Raw genomic sequence first — 16547 nt, 5'->3', positions numbered from 1 at the left:
TGGAAGAAGATAGGCTCCTGACCTGGTGCTTCCAAGAGAAAATTAGCTTAAACTAGGAATATCTGTCTCCACTGTATATAGCATTGGATTTCTAATGTAGACATTTGTTGCACATATCTAGTGTTAACTGGTCTGAAGAGAGTCTTGGGAACTAATTTTACAGTTCAGTATCGAGGGGACTTTCCATCAATAAGAGAAACCACAACATTATTAGAAATCATCTTCTCTGCTAAAAGACACGTGCAGGAAACATCTCCAAGCTTCTCCTCTTGAGCAATGCTCTCCCCTGCCAGCTTGGGACAATAATCACATCTTCCAGTCACGAGAACAGAAAGTAAAAACAATGAGACTTCAGTTCCAGACATTTTGCTCTTCTGACCATGAATTCAATATAATATTAAATAACCCAGAGACTTCCTTAGTGATCAGAGGAAGGGCAAGGTACAAGACTCACTTTACATACACAAATGTGGAGGCAGATAAAACCAGTACAAGTTTCATGACAAAAGCTGTTTGGGGTTGGGGCTGGAAATATCAGATGTGATACAGCTGATAACATACATGGCTAATGGTTTCCAGGTGGTTGGGTCCAAGTTACCGAGAAAGTTTCACTTACTCTTGTCCTTCACCTCACTGTACTCTGAAAGCCTTCCATGTTAAGCTTAATGTTACACAAAGCTGCCTTCCATGGAAGTGGTACAGTTGTTATAAAGCAAATTATGAAAAATTGAAAGACCAAAAATAAAACGACACATAGTTGTCATTATAGGACAAAAGACTTCAAACACAAAATGCCCCAGCCAGGAGCGGTCAAAAATGTAAGGGGAATATAAACATTTATTTCCTACCATCTCACACTTGTTTCAGCTGTTTTCAAGCACTCATGCTGCAGAACACTACAGCAGCCAAGCTATCCCAGGTACCAGAGAGAGGAACAAGCAAACATCAGTGACAAATGTCTGCCCAAACCCTGGTCACAGCAAGCAGGTGTCAGAGACACTTAAAAACACCTTTCTCAGTTGGTCACCATCACTTGGAACAGTCAAATCCTGCCTTGTCCTGGACTTGACAGCATGCAAAGAGAATGAATGAAAAGTAAACTGCTGTTTCAGTTTGCACCTGCTGAGAAACTTTGGGATTTTAGTTCATTCTCATGAAAACAAGACAATTTACAGGCAATTAATCATGGGCCACTTGGGAGTTTAGAATGAAACAAACAGGGAACACTAATTCTAATTAGATCAAAAGGGCTTCCAGCAATGGGGATGTGGAATAGTAAAAAATTTGGCATTAAGATCAACCCTTAATTTCAAGACCAGTGTAACAAGCCAGCATTAGGACTCTTCCTTTTATGTGCTTCCCAAAACATCCAACCCAACTGCCAGTGCCTAGCCCAACAAGCTGCTCAGAAAGCATTCCTAGTAGGGAAAGCCCACTCTCTAGGATGCAGCAGGGGACTGGCAGAAGGTCTTGATTGAAGGAAGAAGATTGGGAGGTATGTGGAGAAATGGGAAGGAGAGATGGAAGAATTCCAGGGTTCTGCAGGCAATCTGGTTTCTAATAGCTCTCACCTCTTCCATCTCGAAGGACAACCTCCTTTTCATCTGTAATCCAGCGGTAACATGGGAACTCCAGATAGTCACCCACTGGTGTTTTAACAGTGATATACTTAAGGTACCAGTCATCCTGGTACCAGTATTTTCGTTTCTCAATTTTTATTAGCTGAATTTCTCCAAGGTCTTCTTCCACAGTCACATCATAGGAGTCAACCTGCAGAGCAGAATACAGCCAGTGATCCACTGCATATGCAGAAAGCACCACCAGCAGTACCCAGGCATACCTAGCCTTTCTTCACACAGCTTTCCAGCTTCTTGTGGGTGAAAAAAGGAAGTCCTATTATTGGACTGCAGTGCAACAGAAAGATAAAAAAAAGGACAAACAATAACATGCAAAACACTCCAGAAATGGAGAAACATTTTTGGAAGCAACCTAAAAACAATACTACTCCTTGGAATGTGTGCAAGTCTTAGAAAAACATGCAGGCCAATGAAACCATTCACTACTCTCCTAGCAAGAGCTGAAGGAGGTACTGCTAGTATGCATCTACTCATGCAACTGGAGTGGAAAGATGTTAAAAGAGATTAGATCATTGGACTAGGAATTTAGAGACCTTTGTGTGTTAGTTATGTGTGCTTCAGACTACGGACAGTATCCAGATCACCTAAATCCACTTCGTCTTTTGCTTCCTGGTCTTCTTCAGTTCTGCCTTTTTAAAATGAGGACAATGGTACATTTTCTGTTTGTACAGCTAAAATTTGGGCAATTGCACATTTTATGTTTGTAAGGCTCGGATATACAAAGGAATTTAAGTCCAATGTCGCACTCAGAGATATGTACACATAAGATTTAAATTAAAGAGCAATATGAATCGGATCCAAGGAGTTGATGGAAATGTCACATTGGCAGCCAACTTTCAAAAGAAACTCATTCCTCTGGTAACAGCCTACATGCCTATATTACAAGAGCCCTAAAGTAGTTACTGTTGATGTAATGCAAGAAGGACATGCAATTAACCTAAATGATCCTGGAGGGTTTTAATCTTTTTATGACCATCAAAATTCCAATTTTAATGGCAGTTCTGAAAGGGAGGGCTCCCTCCTGGTACCACACACAGCTTCTGCTGCCCCCAAGCCAGCACTGCTATGGGCTCACCTCAGATGACAATTTTGCTAATACAGTAAAGGTGTGTCAGGTTACGGAGAATGTACAAGGTGCAGGTAAGAAGTGACACTTGGCTGCTCAAGGTTTCTATGCCATTTGTTGTATGAGTCCCTTGATAAACACCAGAGTGGCTGTATGGCAAACCAGAGATACAAGGAGCTTTATACAGTTTGAGGCACAGTGAGAGAACAGAAGTAAAGAAGACTATTGCACTGTCCAAACTTCTGTACCACGCTGTTCAAGCAATTTAATCTCATGCAAAACCTGAGTCTCTTTCTGAGGAGAGATTCCTACTGACCATTCTCATATTGGAAAAAGGATGGCACAGACAACTCCTCTTTCTATAAACATAAAGCTCTAAGTGCAAAGAGCTGTTTTACCTTTCTGGAAATACATGTCAGTATTTTTCTTTCAACAAAAGCAAAAAAGCAGATGAAAGGGGAACAGGAAGAAAAGAGAGAACTGAGGGACACCATAAACTTTGAAATCACTCAGCACCAGAGGAATTTACTCAAAAGACACTATGCAAAGAAAAGAAACTATGACTTTCAACATTGCCTGTGTCCAGGGCTTGAAGTCGGAAAAACTACAACTGAGCTATGATTGTGCAAATTCCTTCAGTGTTTTCCACATATTTTTTCCTCAGTCAACATTTGCTATGCAAATCTCCTACTCAGATCTGGCCCATGCCCTCTTTAATCACATCTAGTAATATGCCCAATTTGCAATAATGCAAATGAAGATATTATGAGAATAATGGAACTACAGAGCCTGACCCAACATTTAGGAAAAAAAATCCAAACCTGGAAAGTAGGCAACAACTTGCAAAATAATGTTGCAAAATTCTGCTCATTCACTAAAAATTGATTCTAAACTTGTTTTAGAAAAGGATTAACAATTGAATTCTTTGCAGAAAAAAAATATATAAGATGGTATTGAAAGAAACACTAAAGGCAGAACTGTGAAAACAATTGCTACATTTTGTAAACCAACCAAACTCAAAGTCTTCTGCCCCTCTTCAGTTTTAGTTTTCTGGTTCTGTACTGGTATTTTTCTTTCCTTTTTTCCCTTGCACAACATGTTATTAAGACACAGTGTTTTGGGCACAATGTAACCTGAACAGGTGCCTGGAAAAAGATGCTGCATTCCCCAAGAAAACACCAAACACTCTAAACCAAAACGCAGCACATTGCACTGCAAGTGTCCAGTGAGCCAGACACTTTACAGAACACAGACTTACTCTGATAATAATATATATAAATACATGCAGAAAAACTGACTGCTGCTAACACCCACACCCTCTGTTGCTCCCTCATCTAGTGGATGTATCTCTGCTCCTGCTGGATCTGGTCCCACAGCAGCTCCCCAGCTGCTGCTGAGCAGACACTGAATGCTCCCATCATGGCATTTTCTCCCTGTGACAGGATCCAGCCCAACAGAATGCTCAGAGTAGTGCCAGGCCTTCCATCAGAGCCACCCTCCTTCAACCTCTCTTGCTAATGTTGTCCAGTTTTGCCTAAAGTATGTGACTATTCAGCAGATAAGAGAGAAACAATGACTGGATGTCCACTGGGGAGATTCAGGTAACAAGGTCCTAAGCTAATGAATGTTAATCATGAAAGAAAATTAACTTCAGTAGCAGTGGCTGGTAAATATCTGAGGGAACACAATCGCACATGCCATCAACACCTACTCAAAATGCTGACTTCTGTTAAGTGTGTCCATGATGTTTAACACAGAAGAGACCATGGACCTAATTCAGGCTGGGAACCACATGGTTGAAAAAACACACCTCAAGGCAAAGCAGCACCATGACACTGAAGACTCACTTGTAGATGTGGTGGTAGGTCTAACTTCCAAACTTCTGAATATCTTTTTAAAACTTTCAAAGTTGTTTCTATTTCATCAGACCTTCTAGAAATTGTGAATTTGGTTTCCAGGTAAAATACACATTTTAGAAAGGAGGGGAAAAAAAAGTGTCTTATTTCCAGAGTGGACAATAAGCAAATAAATAAATGCCATTCTAAACCAATGGTCATTGGTATAAGCAATAAGAGTATAAGCAATTACATTTGGATAGTTAAAACACAGTAACAGGACCACAGAGAGTACAAGGCATAGCTAACAGCAGAAATCTGGGCTAAGAAGAACACAGCTGACAGCCCAGCCACTTCATTTTCACACATTCATGCTGTTTTTCAACTTTCATTGACGTTGCTCTACACATTTCTCTTGGCAGGCATTGTAATTCCCACTAGATGCCCTTACCTCTTTGTTTAATTCTCTGGAGATAACAGGGCTCTGACTATCAGTAAATACTGACCCTAAACATCACCTATCAACAGGAAACACACTATTATTTTTTAATATTTGTAAAGAAAGTGCGAGGAGATCTGAAAGCCCATGGTAAGTCAGAACCAAAGAGCCCCATCTTTCCCAAGGTCTGACTGACCACAGCCGGGGATAACTCCTAGGGCAGGGATGCGGATGGGCGGCCGGGGAGGCAGCGGGTACCTCAGCCTCGGTGTCCCGCTCCGGAGCACCGGCACACGGAGACAAGCGCTTAAAGAAAGCCCAGCCCTGCCCTGCCCCTCCGGGACAGGGGCGGCCGAGGTGCCGCTGCTGCTGCCCCGTCCGCGGTGCGGGCCGGGCCCGGCGGGGGAAGGCGGCGGGGGCCGCGGTGCGGGCCCGCAGCGCCCGCGGCACTCACCGCGCCGCGCTCGAAGTCATTGTAGAAGGGCTTGTCCAGGAGGTGCCTCTCGCTGCAGCCGTCCGTGCCCTGCAGGGTCAAGTACACGTAGTCGTCGGTGCCCGCGAACCACTGGCTGCCCGTGGCCACCGTGACGGTGTAGGACGGCATGGTCCCCGCGGCTCGGCTCGGCACGGCCCCACGGGAGCTGCTGAGCCGCGCTCCTGCCTTCTTCACCCGGACCCTGCCCAGCGCCGCCGCCTCCTCTGCCACCGCACAGGGCGGCCCGGCGCTGCCCGCCCCTTCCCCGGCCCGGCCCGGCACACCTTCCCCATCCCGCCTCTGCTGCACCTCCGGCCCGGCCCCCTGCCCTGGCACAGCACCCCTCACCCGCAATTCCAGCCCTGCCCCGAGCCCCTGTCCGGGCACAGCTGCCCTTCACCCGGAATTCCAGCCCTGCCCCGAGCCTCTGTCCTGGCACAGCACCCCCTCATCCAGAATTCCAGCCCTGCCCCGATCTCCCGTCCTGGCACAGCAGCCCCTCACCCGGAATTCCAGCCCTGCCCTGCAGCCCTCACTCAGCCCTCTCCGCGCACCTGCCCTCCCGCTGTGCCCAGCTCCCCGGCAGCACGATTTACACAGCCCTCCACGTTCTACTTTCCTCTTGACAACCTTCCACAGTTTCACAACGCTACACAGCATCCACGACTCTCGGCTCTGCAGCACAGTGCTCCACAGTATTCCTGATCCTGCCAGGCACAGCTGATGTTGGCACAGCCCTGTGTGCCTCACCACCTCTACATTTACAGGATTTCATCTTAAACTGCTCTGCATTCTGTAACCTCAACTCCAAACCACCCCAATGTGCAGGCACACATGCTCTTTCTTCTGTGTGCTCCTTACACTCACGCTACACTGACACAACACACTACACACTGCAAATATCCCACTCTCTTCATCATCCAAAGTTACTCTATCATAGCACCAAAGAATCGTTAAGCTTGGAAAAGACCTCTAAGATCATCAAGTCCACTGAAGTTCATCATTAAACCATGTCCTTAAGTGCCATAACCACAGGTTTTTTGAACTCTCCCAGGGATGGTGAGTCACACCATAATGCATCCTCATTCTATACACCAAATGTACAAATCTGTGTACAGCTCACACTTTTCCTCAGGGAAAAGTGTAAACTACAGGACCCCTGTATGTGCCCATGCTTTATTCCCCGTATTCCTCTGAGCTTTTGAAACACCCTGCTGCCTTTGTATTACTGTGTGTAGCACCAAATGCCAGCATGTCTGCAGATCAGAACTGGACATAACAACCAGTTCCCCATTTGCAGAAAGCCCTCTAAACATCCCATTTCATACTGCCCACCCGGGGTACACCAAGCACCTGTTACCAATAAGATGCTGACATTACCAACAGAAGAGCTGTCTGTGCTTCCTCCAGACCCCAGTTTGCCCAGAGAAATAAAGCCATAGCAGTGACACCTCACACTTGGCACTTTGACATCAAGACCACTGATACTGGTGTCGAGTATTTCATCAAGCAAACAAATACTACATGCTGCCAACCCTGTTATCTCACTGATAATCTTCCTCTGTGCTGCTGCAGCAGCAGCTGCATGATACTGTGCTGAGAGGGGCTGGGCTGCACTTTTGCACATCTGTGTCCTTTGGTCATTGCTCTGTGATCAAACCCAGCTCCTCATTTCTCTGTGGTCAGGCATTTGGCCTAGCTGGTATCTGGCTCTTGTGAATCTTTAGTGATAGATATGCATAACAAGCTAAATCAAAACCACCTCGGGAGCAATTTATTTGTGGTACAGTTACAGCTGAGGTCCTCTACTGGATTAATTAGTGTATGATGGTAACTAATCAAACCATACTTTGGTAGCACTTTCAGTATGAGGCGCTCTGCCCACAGGTGAGGCAGCAACCTTCAAATACAGAGGAAGTGAGCAATTAAAGCCAGCTAAAGTTGGAAGTTGTTGCTGGCTGTGCCTGTTTCTGTTCTGGCAAGTCCAGTTGCAAGGCGCCTTGTGCCCCTCAGACTGCTGAGCACATAGCAAGATCTGCTTATGGATTCTCTGCTTCAGCTTCCCAACATAGGCTGTAGCCTGTCTTATGTTTTAAGGTATTTACATGTTGTGGTTATACACCAATGGGGACAACAGGAACAGCCTGTGCTGCCCTTGAAAGGATCCTGTTTTTCTTTTGCAGAGGCATGAAGACACTGGGCTATGCTCACCCTGAAGAGTCAGGGAAGGTCTCCTATGTCTCTTCAGGTCAAGTAGTAACTCAAGCATTTTCTGTATTGTGACTTAGATTTCAAGGCTCTCCCACATTCAGGACATGCTTTTATATATAGCCATAGAAAATATTCAAAAGTACTCAGCATTAATTTCTAGTCTGCTGCTACAGTTCAAATAACAAACAGAAGTGCAAAACGGCGAACTGTTGCATGACCCACCTGAGGCAGTTGCAGAATCCCAGCCCGGAGATCTGACTTCTCCTCCTGAGATTTAAGCAGCAAGGGATCCTTGCCACTGCACTCTGATCACTTCCATGGACAATGTTACCACACAGAAGCACAACATAAACCCAGTAAGATCTTCCTCGCTTTCCCCTTCCCTTCACATAAGATTTCTAGGAACTCACAGTTCCGTTTCATTTTTGCACAAGAGCTGTTAGTCCCTAAAGTTTCTAAATTAAGGTTCACAGCCTTCACTGAAAGATATTTGAAACCCTTCTAACATATCAAGTGCTTCAGAAACAGATTTGTCATACTCAAGGCCTCTTTCTAGACACCATTTTCACTGCAAATATGGAACAAAGTGGGGTTCAAATCTTGATCAGGTTTCCACGTTTCTTTGCATTTCAGCTCTGATGCAGCATGAGAACACAATTCCATTCTCTGGAGGGATGAGCTCTGTTTTCACATGGTTTGAGGCTCTTCTGCACAAAGATTGACCAGGACTCTCCCTATAATGTTACAACTCCTCTTACAAACTCATTAAAAAATACTAGATAAGCTCAGTCCTGTACAGGAAAGTTGTAGGAATGCATTTGTTGTGTCTCACCAGCCTCTTCACAGCTATGTCTCTTTTTAAGTCTGTTCTTTTAGCACTTCTCACTTTTAACATGAGGTCCACATTCAAAAGGTTATTGATAATTTTTACTTTTGGCATAATTTCAAACACTTTGTCAAAATCCTGTCAGACAAAATGCAGGATACACAAAAACCAAACCCAACTGTTTTATCCAGAGAGTACATTACCTCACTCATAAGGAGATCCACACTGTACCAGCCCAGGCTTACACCCCCTCAAACCTTTCCCTGGGGAGGCAGGAATTGTTCCCTGCACCACCTGTGCACAAACACCTCGCTCCTCTCTTGGAGAGGGTCTCGCTAAGGCAGTAGGATCTGTGCAGCCACATGCAGGCAGCTGGGAAACCAGGCCCTTAAAACACGAGCAGCTGCTATTCCTGGTCTGGCTGAGTGTTAGTGTGGGGCAGCACAGCTGCCTGCAAGGGCACATCTACTCTGCCAGAGACTTTGCTGCTCCTTACTCACAGCTCCCCTTTGCCTAAACACCCCTCAGATTTACTACATGGAAACTCACAGCAGAAGTCAGCTGCTGTCCCTCTTTACCTCCGTGCAGTGCAAATGAAAAACAAGGTTGTTCTGGGAAGACGTCATGTATGCTACAGCCCTCCTGAGGTTACAGGCAGTTGGGGTAGGCAGATGGCCCTCCTGAAATATGTTAATACTGGGAGTAGGGAGGAATGATACAATGCAGCAATTAACAAATGACAGAGAGGAGCATCAAAGCCTACAGACATTTCTAAGCTACATAAATAATCTAAGGGGCATAAACTTAATAGCTGAGAACATATGGATGCTAATTGCATATTAATCCACCAGAATGGGGAGAAAAAAACCCTCCTTGTTTGTAGAACTGCCTCTGTCCTACCTCAGTGCCCAGAAAGGAACCCTTAGAGTTGCAAAGCTCAGCACGGTGTCCTTGCTCTGCCATCCAGACAGTGGCAATTCTGGCACCAGTTGAATCTCTCACAACCCCCAACAGGGCTGCTGTATCAACACAAAAGGTATCTTTATACCTCTTCTGCAAGGGACCATCTAGGCTGCAAGAGGCTGACAGTCTCTCTATCCCCATGAACTTCCTACTCTCTTTATGGACTGGTATTCCTTGGATCCTTCATCCCAGTTAATATGGTGTTAGGAGACCTCCCTCAGCTCTGAGGACCATGGGATCTGGAACTGCCTGACCTCATCACTTCCCCTCAATGTGCAGATCCTCTCCTTCCTCAGCAGATGTAGCTGTGCAGCTACACCTAAGGAGAGAAGGGAGGCAGAGAGAAAGCAATGTGCTTTCAGGTTTCCCCTCCCCAAACCATCGCTCAAGGCTGTGCACGTAACGTTGCTAAAGAGGAGGGGAGAGCAAAGGCGTGGGGCACGTTAAGCCACAGACAAGGCAAACACAAGGAATGCAGCTGCATTAGTGACTGCTCTTTAGGTATCATTTTGTGCTGCACACATGTGACAACTGCAAAATTAGAACAGCAGTGAGAGACTGAAAACTGCTGCAAAATTCCTAAGCCCAGGAAGCAAAGGTAGAGTCCTGAGAGAGGCTCGTGCAACATCAGACAGTTTCAAATTAATCCTTGAAATAATACCTCTAACTTCTACCACAACTTGATTTGGTCCAGGGCTGCATGAACGCTGCTCAATGGAATGGTTTGATTTAATTTACATCTGATTTCTCTGGTGTACATCAACAGCTTATATATGACCATGAATTTAAGATGGTCCCGAAAGCAGTTTTGGGATAAAATAAACCATCAGCTTGCTGGCATAAGGAAATACTGGTTTTAGATAATCCCACTATTAGAATCGGTTCTCTCTTAATATAGCACTTTCAAAGCAAGAAGGTAAACATGAGAGCAAAATAAGTGGCAAGCCAGGCTCTAGAGAGACCTCAGTTTATCTGTAGGAAGGGCACAGTGGTACTTGGCGAGTTATTTTGGGATGCTCAGGAGTAAAGCAGATATGATGTATGACACACTATCCAGGACAGCTGTGCTCTCGCAGCTGGGATCAAGTCACCAGCCCAAGACATTTCCTGTCCTCTCCCAGCCACAAGGATAACTTCCCCATGACAAAGGAACCTGCTGTCCTAGCACCAGACCCTACAGCTCTAACAGTGATGCATTCTCCTAAGCCTGCTTGGCCTGCCTTGTTTGCAGGTGGCCTTTGAGACAGTATCAGAACAACCCAGCACGGCACGGCGGTGCCAGCAAAACTGACGGGGAGGTTTGTTTCAGCTAAGTCTAAAAATGCTAGGAACTGCAAGCCTGATTCCTTGAAGGTTCAGGATTTAATGAGCACACCCTGAGTGGTGATCTCCCTCCCGCTCAGTACAGCCTTCTAGTGTTTTATTCAGTTATTTCAAACCCTCCTCTGATGTTAAAGCCTTTGAGACAACTTCATTTATCTCCCTAATACTCTCAAAGTCTACTCTCTATTTTCAGATCTCAGTTCCTCTGACATATTCTTGCCTTTTCCTAGAAGGCACTTTAAAGACTGTTCCTAAAATTTGCCATCACTCAACCCTGCCTAAGCAATATTACATTTCTAATTATTCTACCCTGCATAATGTACTGAATTTGCTTCCTATTTCCTTTGTCCAGGGCTCTTCTGATTTCTGGGGTTTTTTTTAAAAAAAACCTCCCCTGCCTCCTTCCTCCATCTAGCCAAGATAAACTGAGATTTCCTCTGTTCTGTTCTTGTTCTATATTGAGATATTCTTGCCTGATTTTATGTTATACATCCATCCCAAGGCAGTGAAAAATCATCCTCTTCTGCTGTATTGTGGTACACAACACAATGCCAAAATGTCAGAGAGCATCCTACGCATCAGACACTGGAGCCTAGAGGATTTACTGGAAGAACTGGGATCACAGGGGGACATAGACCTTTATTTGCAGTGCGGCTTTTGGGTACTTCTATGGTCATTCCTATCAATGCACACATTGTCTGCAATTCGGTACATCCTAGCACAACCCTCACAGCCAGCTTGGCCCAGAGGCAAGTGAGGAAGGGGGCAAGAGGAAGGAAATTTGGGTTGCACAAGTAGCCTGAAAGGAGAAGGACAAGCACAGCATGAGGTAGATAACACACTGGGGATAGGGAAATCTGGAGTGCAGGGGTGGCTCACAGGAGACTGGTCCACAGAATGGCTGTGGGAAGTGGGACGGGAGATGTCCTGCAGCAGTGCAGGGGGCTGAGCAGCAGTGCAGGCAGCAGCCATGCTTTTGAGAGAGGACTTGGTTTTCAGAATCAGCAGCTGGAGCTGCATCTTCTGACACCTTTGTGGCTTCCACAGGGCACCCATGGACCTTGCAAAATGCTTCCTTTCTGCTTCCCAACTGCCTCCTTCTGCCCTGCTCCAAGAGACAAGGCATGCTGCTCCTGCCAGCCAGTAACTACTCACCAGCCAGCTCCAGTTCCTGGGGACCAGATGAAAAATCCTGTTCCTGGAGTCACAGCTGTGCCATATGCTGCTGAGCCAATGCTGTTCTGTGCCTCAGAGATGGACACACTTCACACAGTGACAGTAATACTCTTTCAGATGAAAATACGGTTTACAAGAGGAAGTAAGTTAATTTATAATTAACTCGAGATGCCTGAGCCCAAGACAAGGAACACTTTTTAACTGGCAGCCAGATGGCTTTGTGGGCTCTGTTCCTTAAACCACATATCAGCTTTTCATCTCAGAGACTGCCAGTCAAACAGCAGGCCCTGGAAATTATCCTACCACCTCTCCAGGAGGGTATTTTTGTAGAGGTCTTGTTGGATTTCCAAACTTTATGTAAGTAGCTTAATTTACTACAGCCAGACTTTCTTTACTAAGGGAATGTAGGACAGAGACTTGTTTTGCATGGAAGACACCTCTTCAGGGTTGCAGATTTAAGATTTCCTTCCCTTCCTTACCTAAAAGAAAATGAAAAACTAATTACTACTTAAATAGAAATAAAAAGCTTTTCTTTGAGCCCCCTTGTGTCTGTTACAGACACAACTCTCCAGGTCTTTGCTCTTTGGTGTGTATGAATTTGTAACAAAGTTCTCTCACAGCTGTGCAATTTCCTCGACCTACTGGTGCTAGAAGTGAAACTGCTAAAGATTTCCTCTTCTGTACACAAAATGAATATTCTTCCTAGAGGAAAATCATAGCAATGATCATCTTCTGCTCTGCACCTCTACACAGATGCATGTGAAAATACTGACTTCAGATATGAAGCATTTGATGCCCCATGCAGTGTTGATTCCAGAAGGTCTGATTTTAAGGCCCATGGGAATCTTCTCTCTCCAACTTTTGCACGGCAGAAGCCAGAAACTTCTCCCCATGATTCCTGCACTTGAGGCCAAAGCACCTGCATCAAAGGAGTTGCCCAATTATTCTGATGGTTACAATGCCTTTATCATTACAGATTATTTTATCATCAAATTGTCATGGGATGCTACTCTGCACTGGTCTGCTACACAGAAGAGTCATCAAGTTCTGTATTTCGATCATCATCTTACTCAATTTTTCTCTCCATGCTTTTTCAAACAAAATGGATACTATAAGGGGTTTGGGTTTTTCTGGTTTTTTTTTTATATAAACACTTTATTGCTGCAGTCAATAACCCTGTGTATCACACACAAATAACCAATTACAGTTTAAGAAACTAAAAATAATTCTGCAAGTGGTAATACTGAGAAAACGAACATACATGAAAGGATACAAAACTATACATTAAGTTACTAGAAATTTAATAACTAAAAAATTCTGCAGAAGTATGAAGTGTCTTGTATAAACGTTATACAACACATGCCAGTGTAAAGTTCTTCAACATTATACAATTACCTATCTACAAATGTTTTACCTAAATACAAGATTAGCTGCAATTTTTAAACAGTTATCTTCTATACAAAGACAAGTGCTTTCAGTACTTCATTGGAATATACAGACACCGCAATATCTCAAAACTAAAAAATAATCACAAAATAAAAGGTCCCACTTAAAATTTTTCTTAGTGTATCTAATACAACACTAAGGAAATCCAGCCAGCAATATCCTTGCTTTTGTATTTACCCTTTTTGACCCATGTCTGAGAGGGACCCAACCCAGAGTCGCTGACCTCTCCATTTTCATTGCTGGCCAGTCTCCAGAGCAGACCACACCAGAAATCTGTATCTTAACATACGTCAGCTTTAGGAGAAATTTGGACCTGGTTCCTACTTTGCAATAGATACATATTCTGCCACACACAGGGCAGAAGCAACCAGCTCCCGTGCATGGTGGCATCCATGCATCACTTCCAAGGTTTCCCACGAGTGGCAGGCCAAGCAGCCCCTTTTCTTACAGCACCAAGTGGGCCTCGTGCTCTGATCAGTACTCACAGAGGCATGGCTTGAACAGAGTTATAACTGCTTGCCAGGAACTCCCAGGTACAGCACAGAAGCCCAGTACTTCTCTAACCCTTCACAGGCTCATTCAATCTTCACTGAATGCCTCCTTGCTGAAGCAAAGCCAATCTCAGTGACACTCAACCAGAGGCAGCTGTCCCAGGGTCTGGCCATCTCTTCGGAGCACATTTGAAACACCACTCTCACTCCCAAAACAGAGGCTTACAGTTGAAAAAAGTCCTGAGAATCCACAGGAATTTAGTATCTCATCAGCCCTTACACAGGATGAACCTCCTGCAGCACACACCTATATTTCTAACATCATGCATGTTCATGACCTGGCAGATTCATCAAATGTGACACAGAAGGGGAATTTTCTTGGCCCAGATGGTGTCTTTTTGGACAGGAGTGCTGTCAGTAGAATGGGGTCAGTTACCTGGGGCACTGAACATATCAGAAAAGGCTCTGGCAACCTAGGGAGGGGACTGTAGTAGATGGCATTAAGCCTGTGCTCCCTCCTACTTAAACTCTGGTCTCAGGATAGTCTCATGGTAACCCAAGCTAACTTTGGCCAAGGTACAAGGACCAGGCTTCTATTTCAGTCATTTCAAAAGCTGCCAGAAGGAAGTACTGGAAAGCCGGATCTAACAGGGGGTGATTGTTCCCCTTACTGACATCTGAATGGAAAGGACAGAGCTCACCTGAGCAGGCATCAGTGTCTCACAGCTGGAAGCTGAAAAAAGTCAACAGTATCTTCTTGAGGAGAAAGAAGAAAAAAGCACCATTCAGCCTTCTCAAACATTTGATGGCACCACGCAGAAGCAGAGAACTGCAACTCCACAAGCCCACCATCAACACCAAGCAAGAATCAGCATTAGAAGTGTCACCAGCATAAATGAAACCCTCTGAGAGATGGATCTCTTCTGCAGCCTTTCCTGGTATGAGCATTCCTAAGCAGTATAAAGAGTTTAAATAATTGGCCTTAATTTTCATTCCAAAAAGAACTACTGGGATGGGGAATTGTTAGCAGCAACATTGGCTAAAACATTTTCATTCACAAGTATTTTTCCCCAAGTGATTTTGCTGGAGATGATTTTTCTTTACAAGTAAAGATACTCAGGGGCACAGCAAAAACCTTCAGTACCCTGAATACTCCACAATACCTGGCACATTCCACATGCAGCTTCCAAAATACTGAATGAGATTTTGCAAGGTTTCACCCAGAATCATGTACAACAGTGACTGAAGCAGAACCATCAAGTTGTGGTGTGCTGTATCGGCCATATCAGAACACTGCTCACGCCAGAGCCGCTCAGGTGAGCTGGAGAACAGCCAGGTTTTGCACCAGGACTTGTCCATCTTCACTGTATTGGCCATGTCAGAACACTGCTCATGCCAGAGCTGCTCAGGTGAGCTGGAGAACAGCCAGGTTTCACACCAGGACTCGTCCATCTTCACCCGCCGGCCGCAGGCGGGAAGAGCACGCGCACAGCATCGCTCGGCAGCTGGCCCTGTGCATCTCGCAGCTGTAACGTGAGCATCTCACAGACAGGCAGGCCTGTGCACCTGCCCATTTCAGAAGGACATCATGAAGGTGTGCAAGACCTGATATTTAACCCACCTGAGTTTATCTAGTGAATCTTTCACAGAACAATACAGAAAACAAAACGAGACAGTGTATTATCTGGGTTCTCGAAACAGAAGAGAATCATCCACAGCAGAGTTCAGAAAAGGTCTTGAGTAATTGCACTTTGAATTATGGCAGGCACAGGCAACAAACTGCATGTGTATGGTCACAAAGAATGCCCCAATACTAGCAGGGTATGCAGGGTTTGTCTGCCTGTATCACTTAAGCACAGGACATCCTGACAGCTAGTACAGTACACAAATCCATGCCAGTGCAGCTTTACCAGGACTGCCCAGAGGTCTGGATGTTTTAACACATCTCAAGAACAAGGTACCACGTTGTTCGTGAAGATCACAGACAGTTAGCTTCAAGCATGAAGTGACAGAGGCACACGTGCTTTTCCTCTAACAGCTTCTAGAAACCACTGGGATGAGTGTTCTCTTACCAGAGTCCCTTCTCTGCCTTCTATTAAAATATTGATTTAGAAATAAATTAATATTACATTTTATGGAAAAAAATCCCTGATCTCTTACTGTTATATTAAGAAGTCTTAAAGCAGCTGCTTTTACTATGAAAAGAATGTACCCAAAGTTGTACTTCAAAAATACTAAGTGAAACTTGAACTAGAGCTAAGAATTTAGTTCACTATCTCAACAAGTAAACAGAAACTTTTACCTGAGAAATCCAGGCAACTCCTACTAAGACCATCCATATTATCATCATTGACTTGACAGAGATTTAGACAGGCTCAGGTAGGGAAAGTCAGCTTTCAAATGCAGAGGCCTCATGTGCTGACTTTTCATAGGGCTTCATTTCTGCTCTAGTCACACTGAGACTTTGGTTAAATGAGGGCTTAAAGCTGGACAGTGGTGCAGTGAAACAGACTGGACAAACAAATCAACTGCAGACACCCTAGGCTTTGGGCAACTAAAAGCCTTGCAAACAGATTTTAAAGCTGTCCCTCTCTTTGCATGAATGCTGACTGATTAAAAAGCCAGTCCCAAATTCAAAAGCACAGATATATACTATTCT

General features: G+C 44.7%; 1 protein-coding gene across 3 annotated transcripts in view; it reads right to left on the bottom strand.

The window, feature by feature from the left end:
- ALOX5 (arachidonate 5-lipoxygenase) overlaps window positions 1-16538 on the bottom strand; it is a 36425-nt gene extending 19887 nt beyond the window's left edge. The window contains exons 1-2 of one of the 3 annotated variants that reach the window (XM_041461072.1): window positions 15052-16538; window positions 1572-1770 (exon numbers count right to left, since the gene is read on the bottom strand). In XM_041461072.1, the coding sequence (XP_041317006.1) occupies window positions 1572-1770; window positions 15052-15060 (208 nt within the window). In that variant the 5' untranslated portion in view covers window positions 15061-16538. Of the gene's footprint in view, window positions 1-1571; window positions 1771-5431; window positions 5901-15051 lie in introns of those variants that run through there. The other 2 variants (XM_041461070.1, XM_041461071.1) reach the window with 2 other exon arrangements.
- Window positions 16539-16547: the final 9 nt, after the last annotated feature.

This window comes from Pyrgilauda ruficollis, unplaced genomic scaffold (genome assembly GCF_017590135.1).
Source record: "Pyrgilauda ruficollis isolate IOZ18807 unplaced genomic scaffold, ASM1759013v1 scaffold15, whole genome shotgun sequence".
In the NCBI taxonomy this organism is placed as follows: domain Eukaryota; kingdom Metazoa; phylum Chordata; class Aves; order Passeriformes; family Passeridae; genus Pyrgilauda; species Pyrgilauda ruficollis.
Note: the sequence above shows the minus strand (reverse complement) of the source record. Positions and strands in the feature narration are given on the sequence as shown.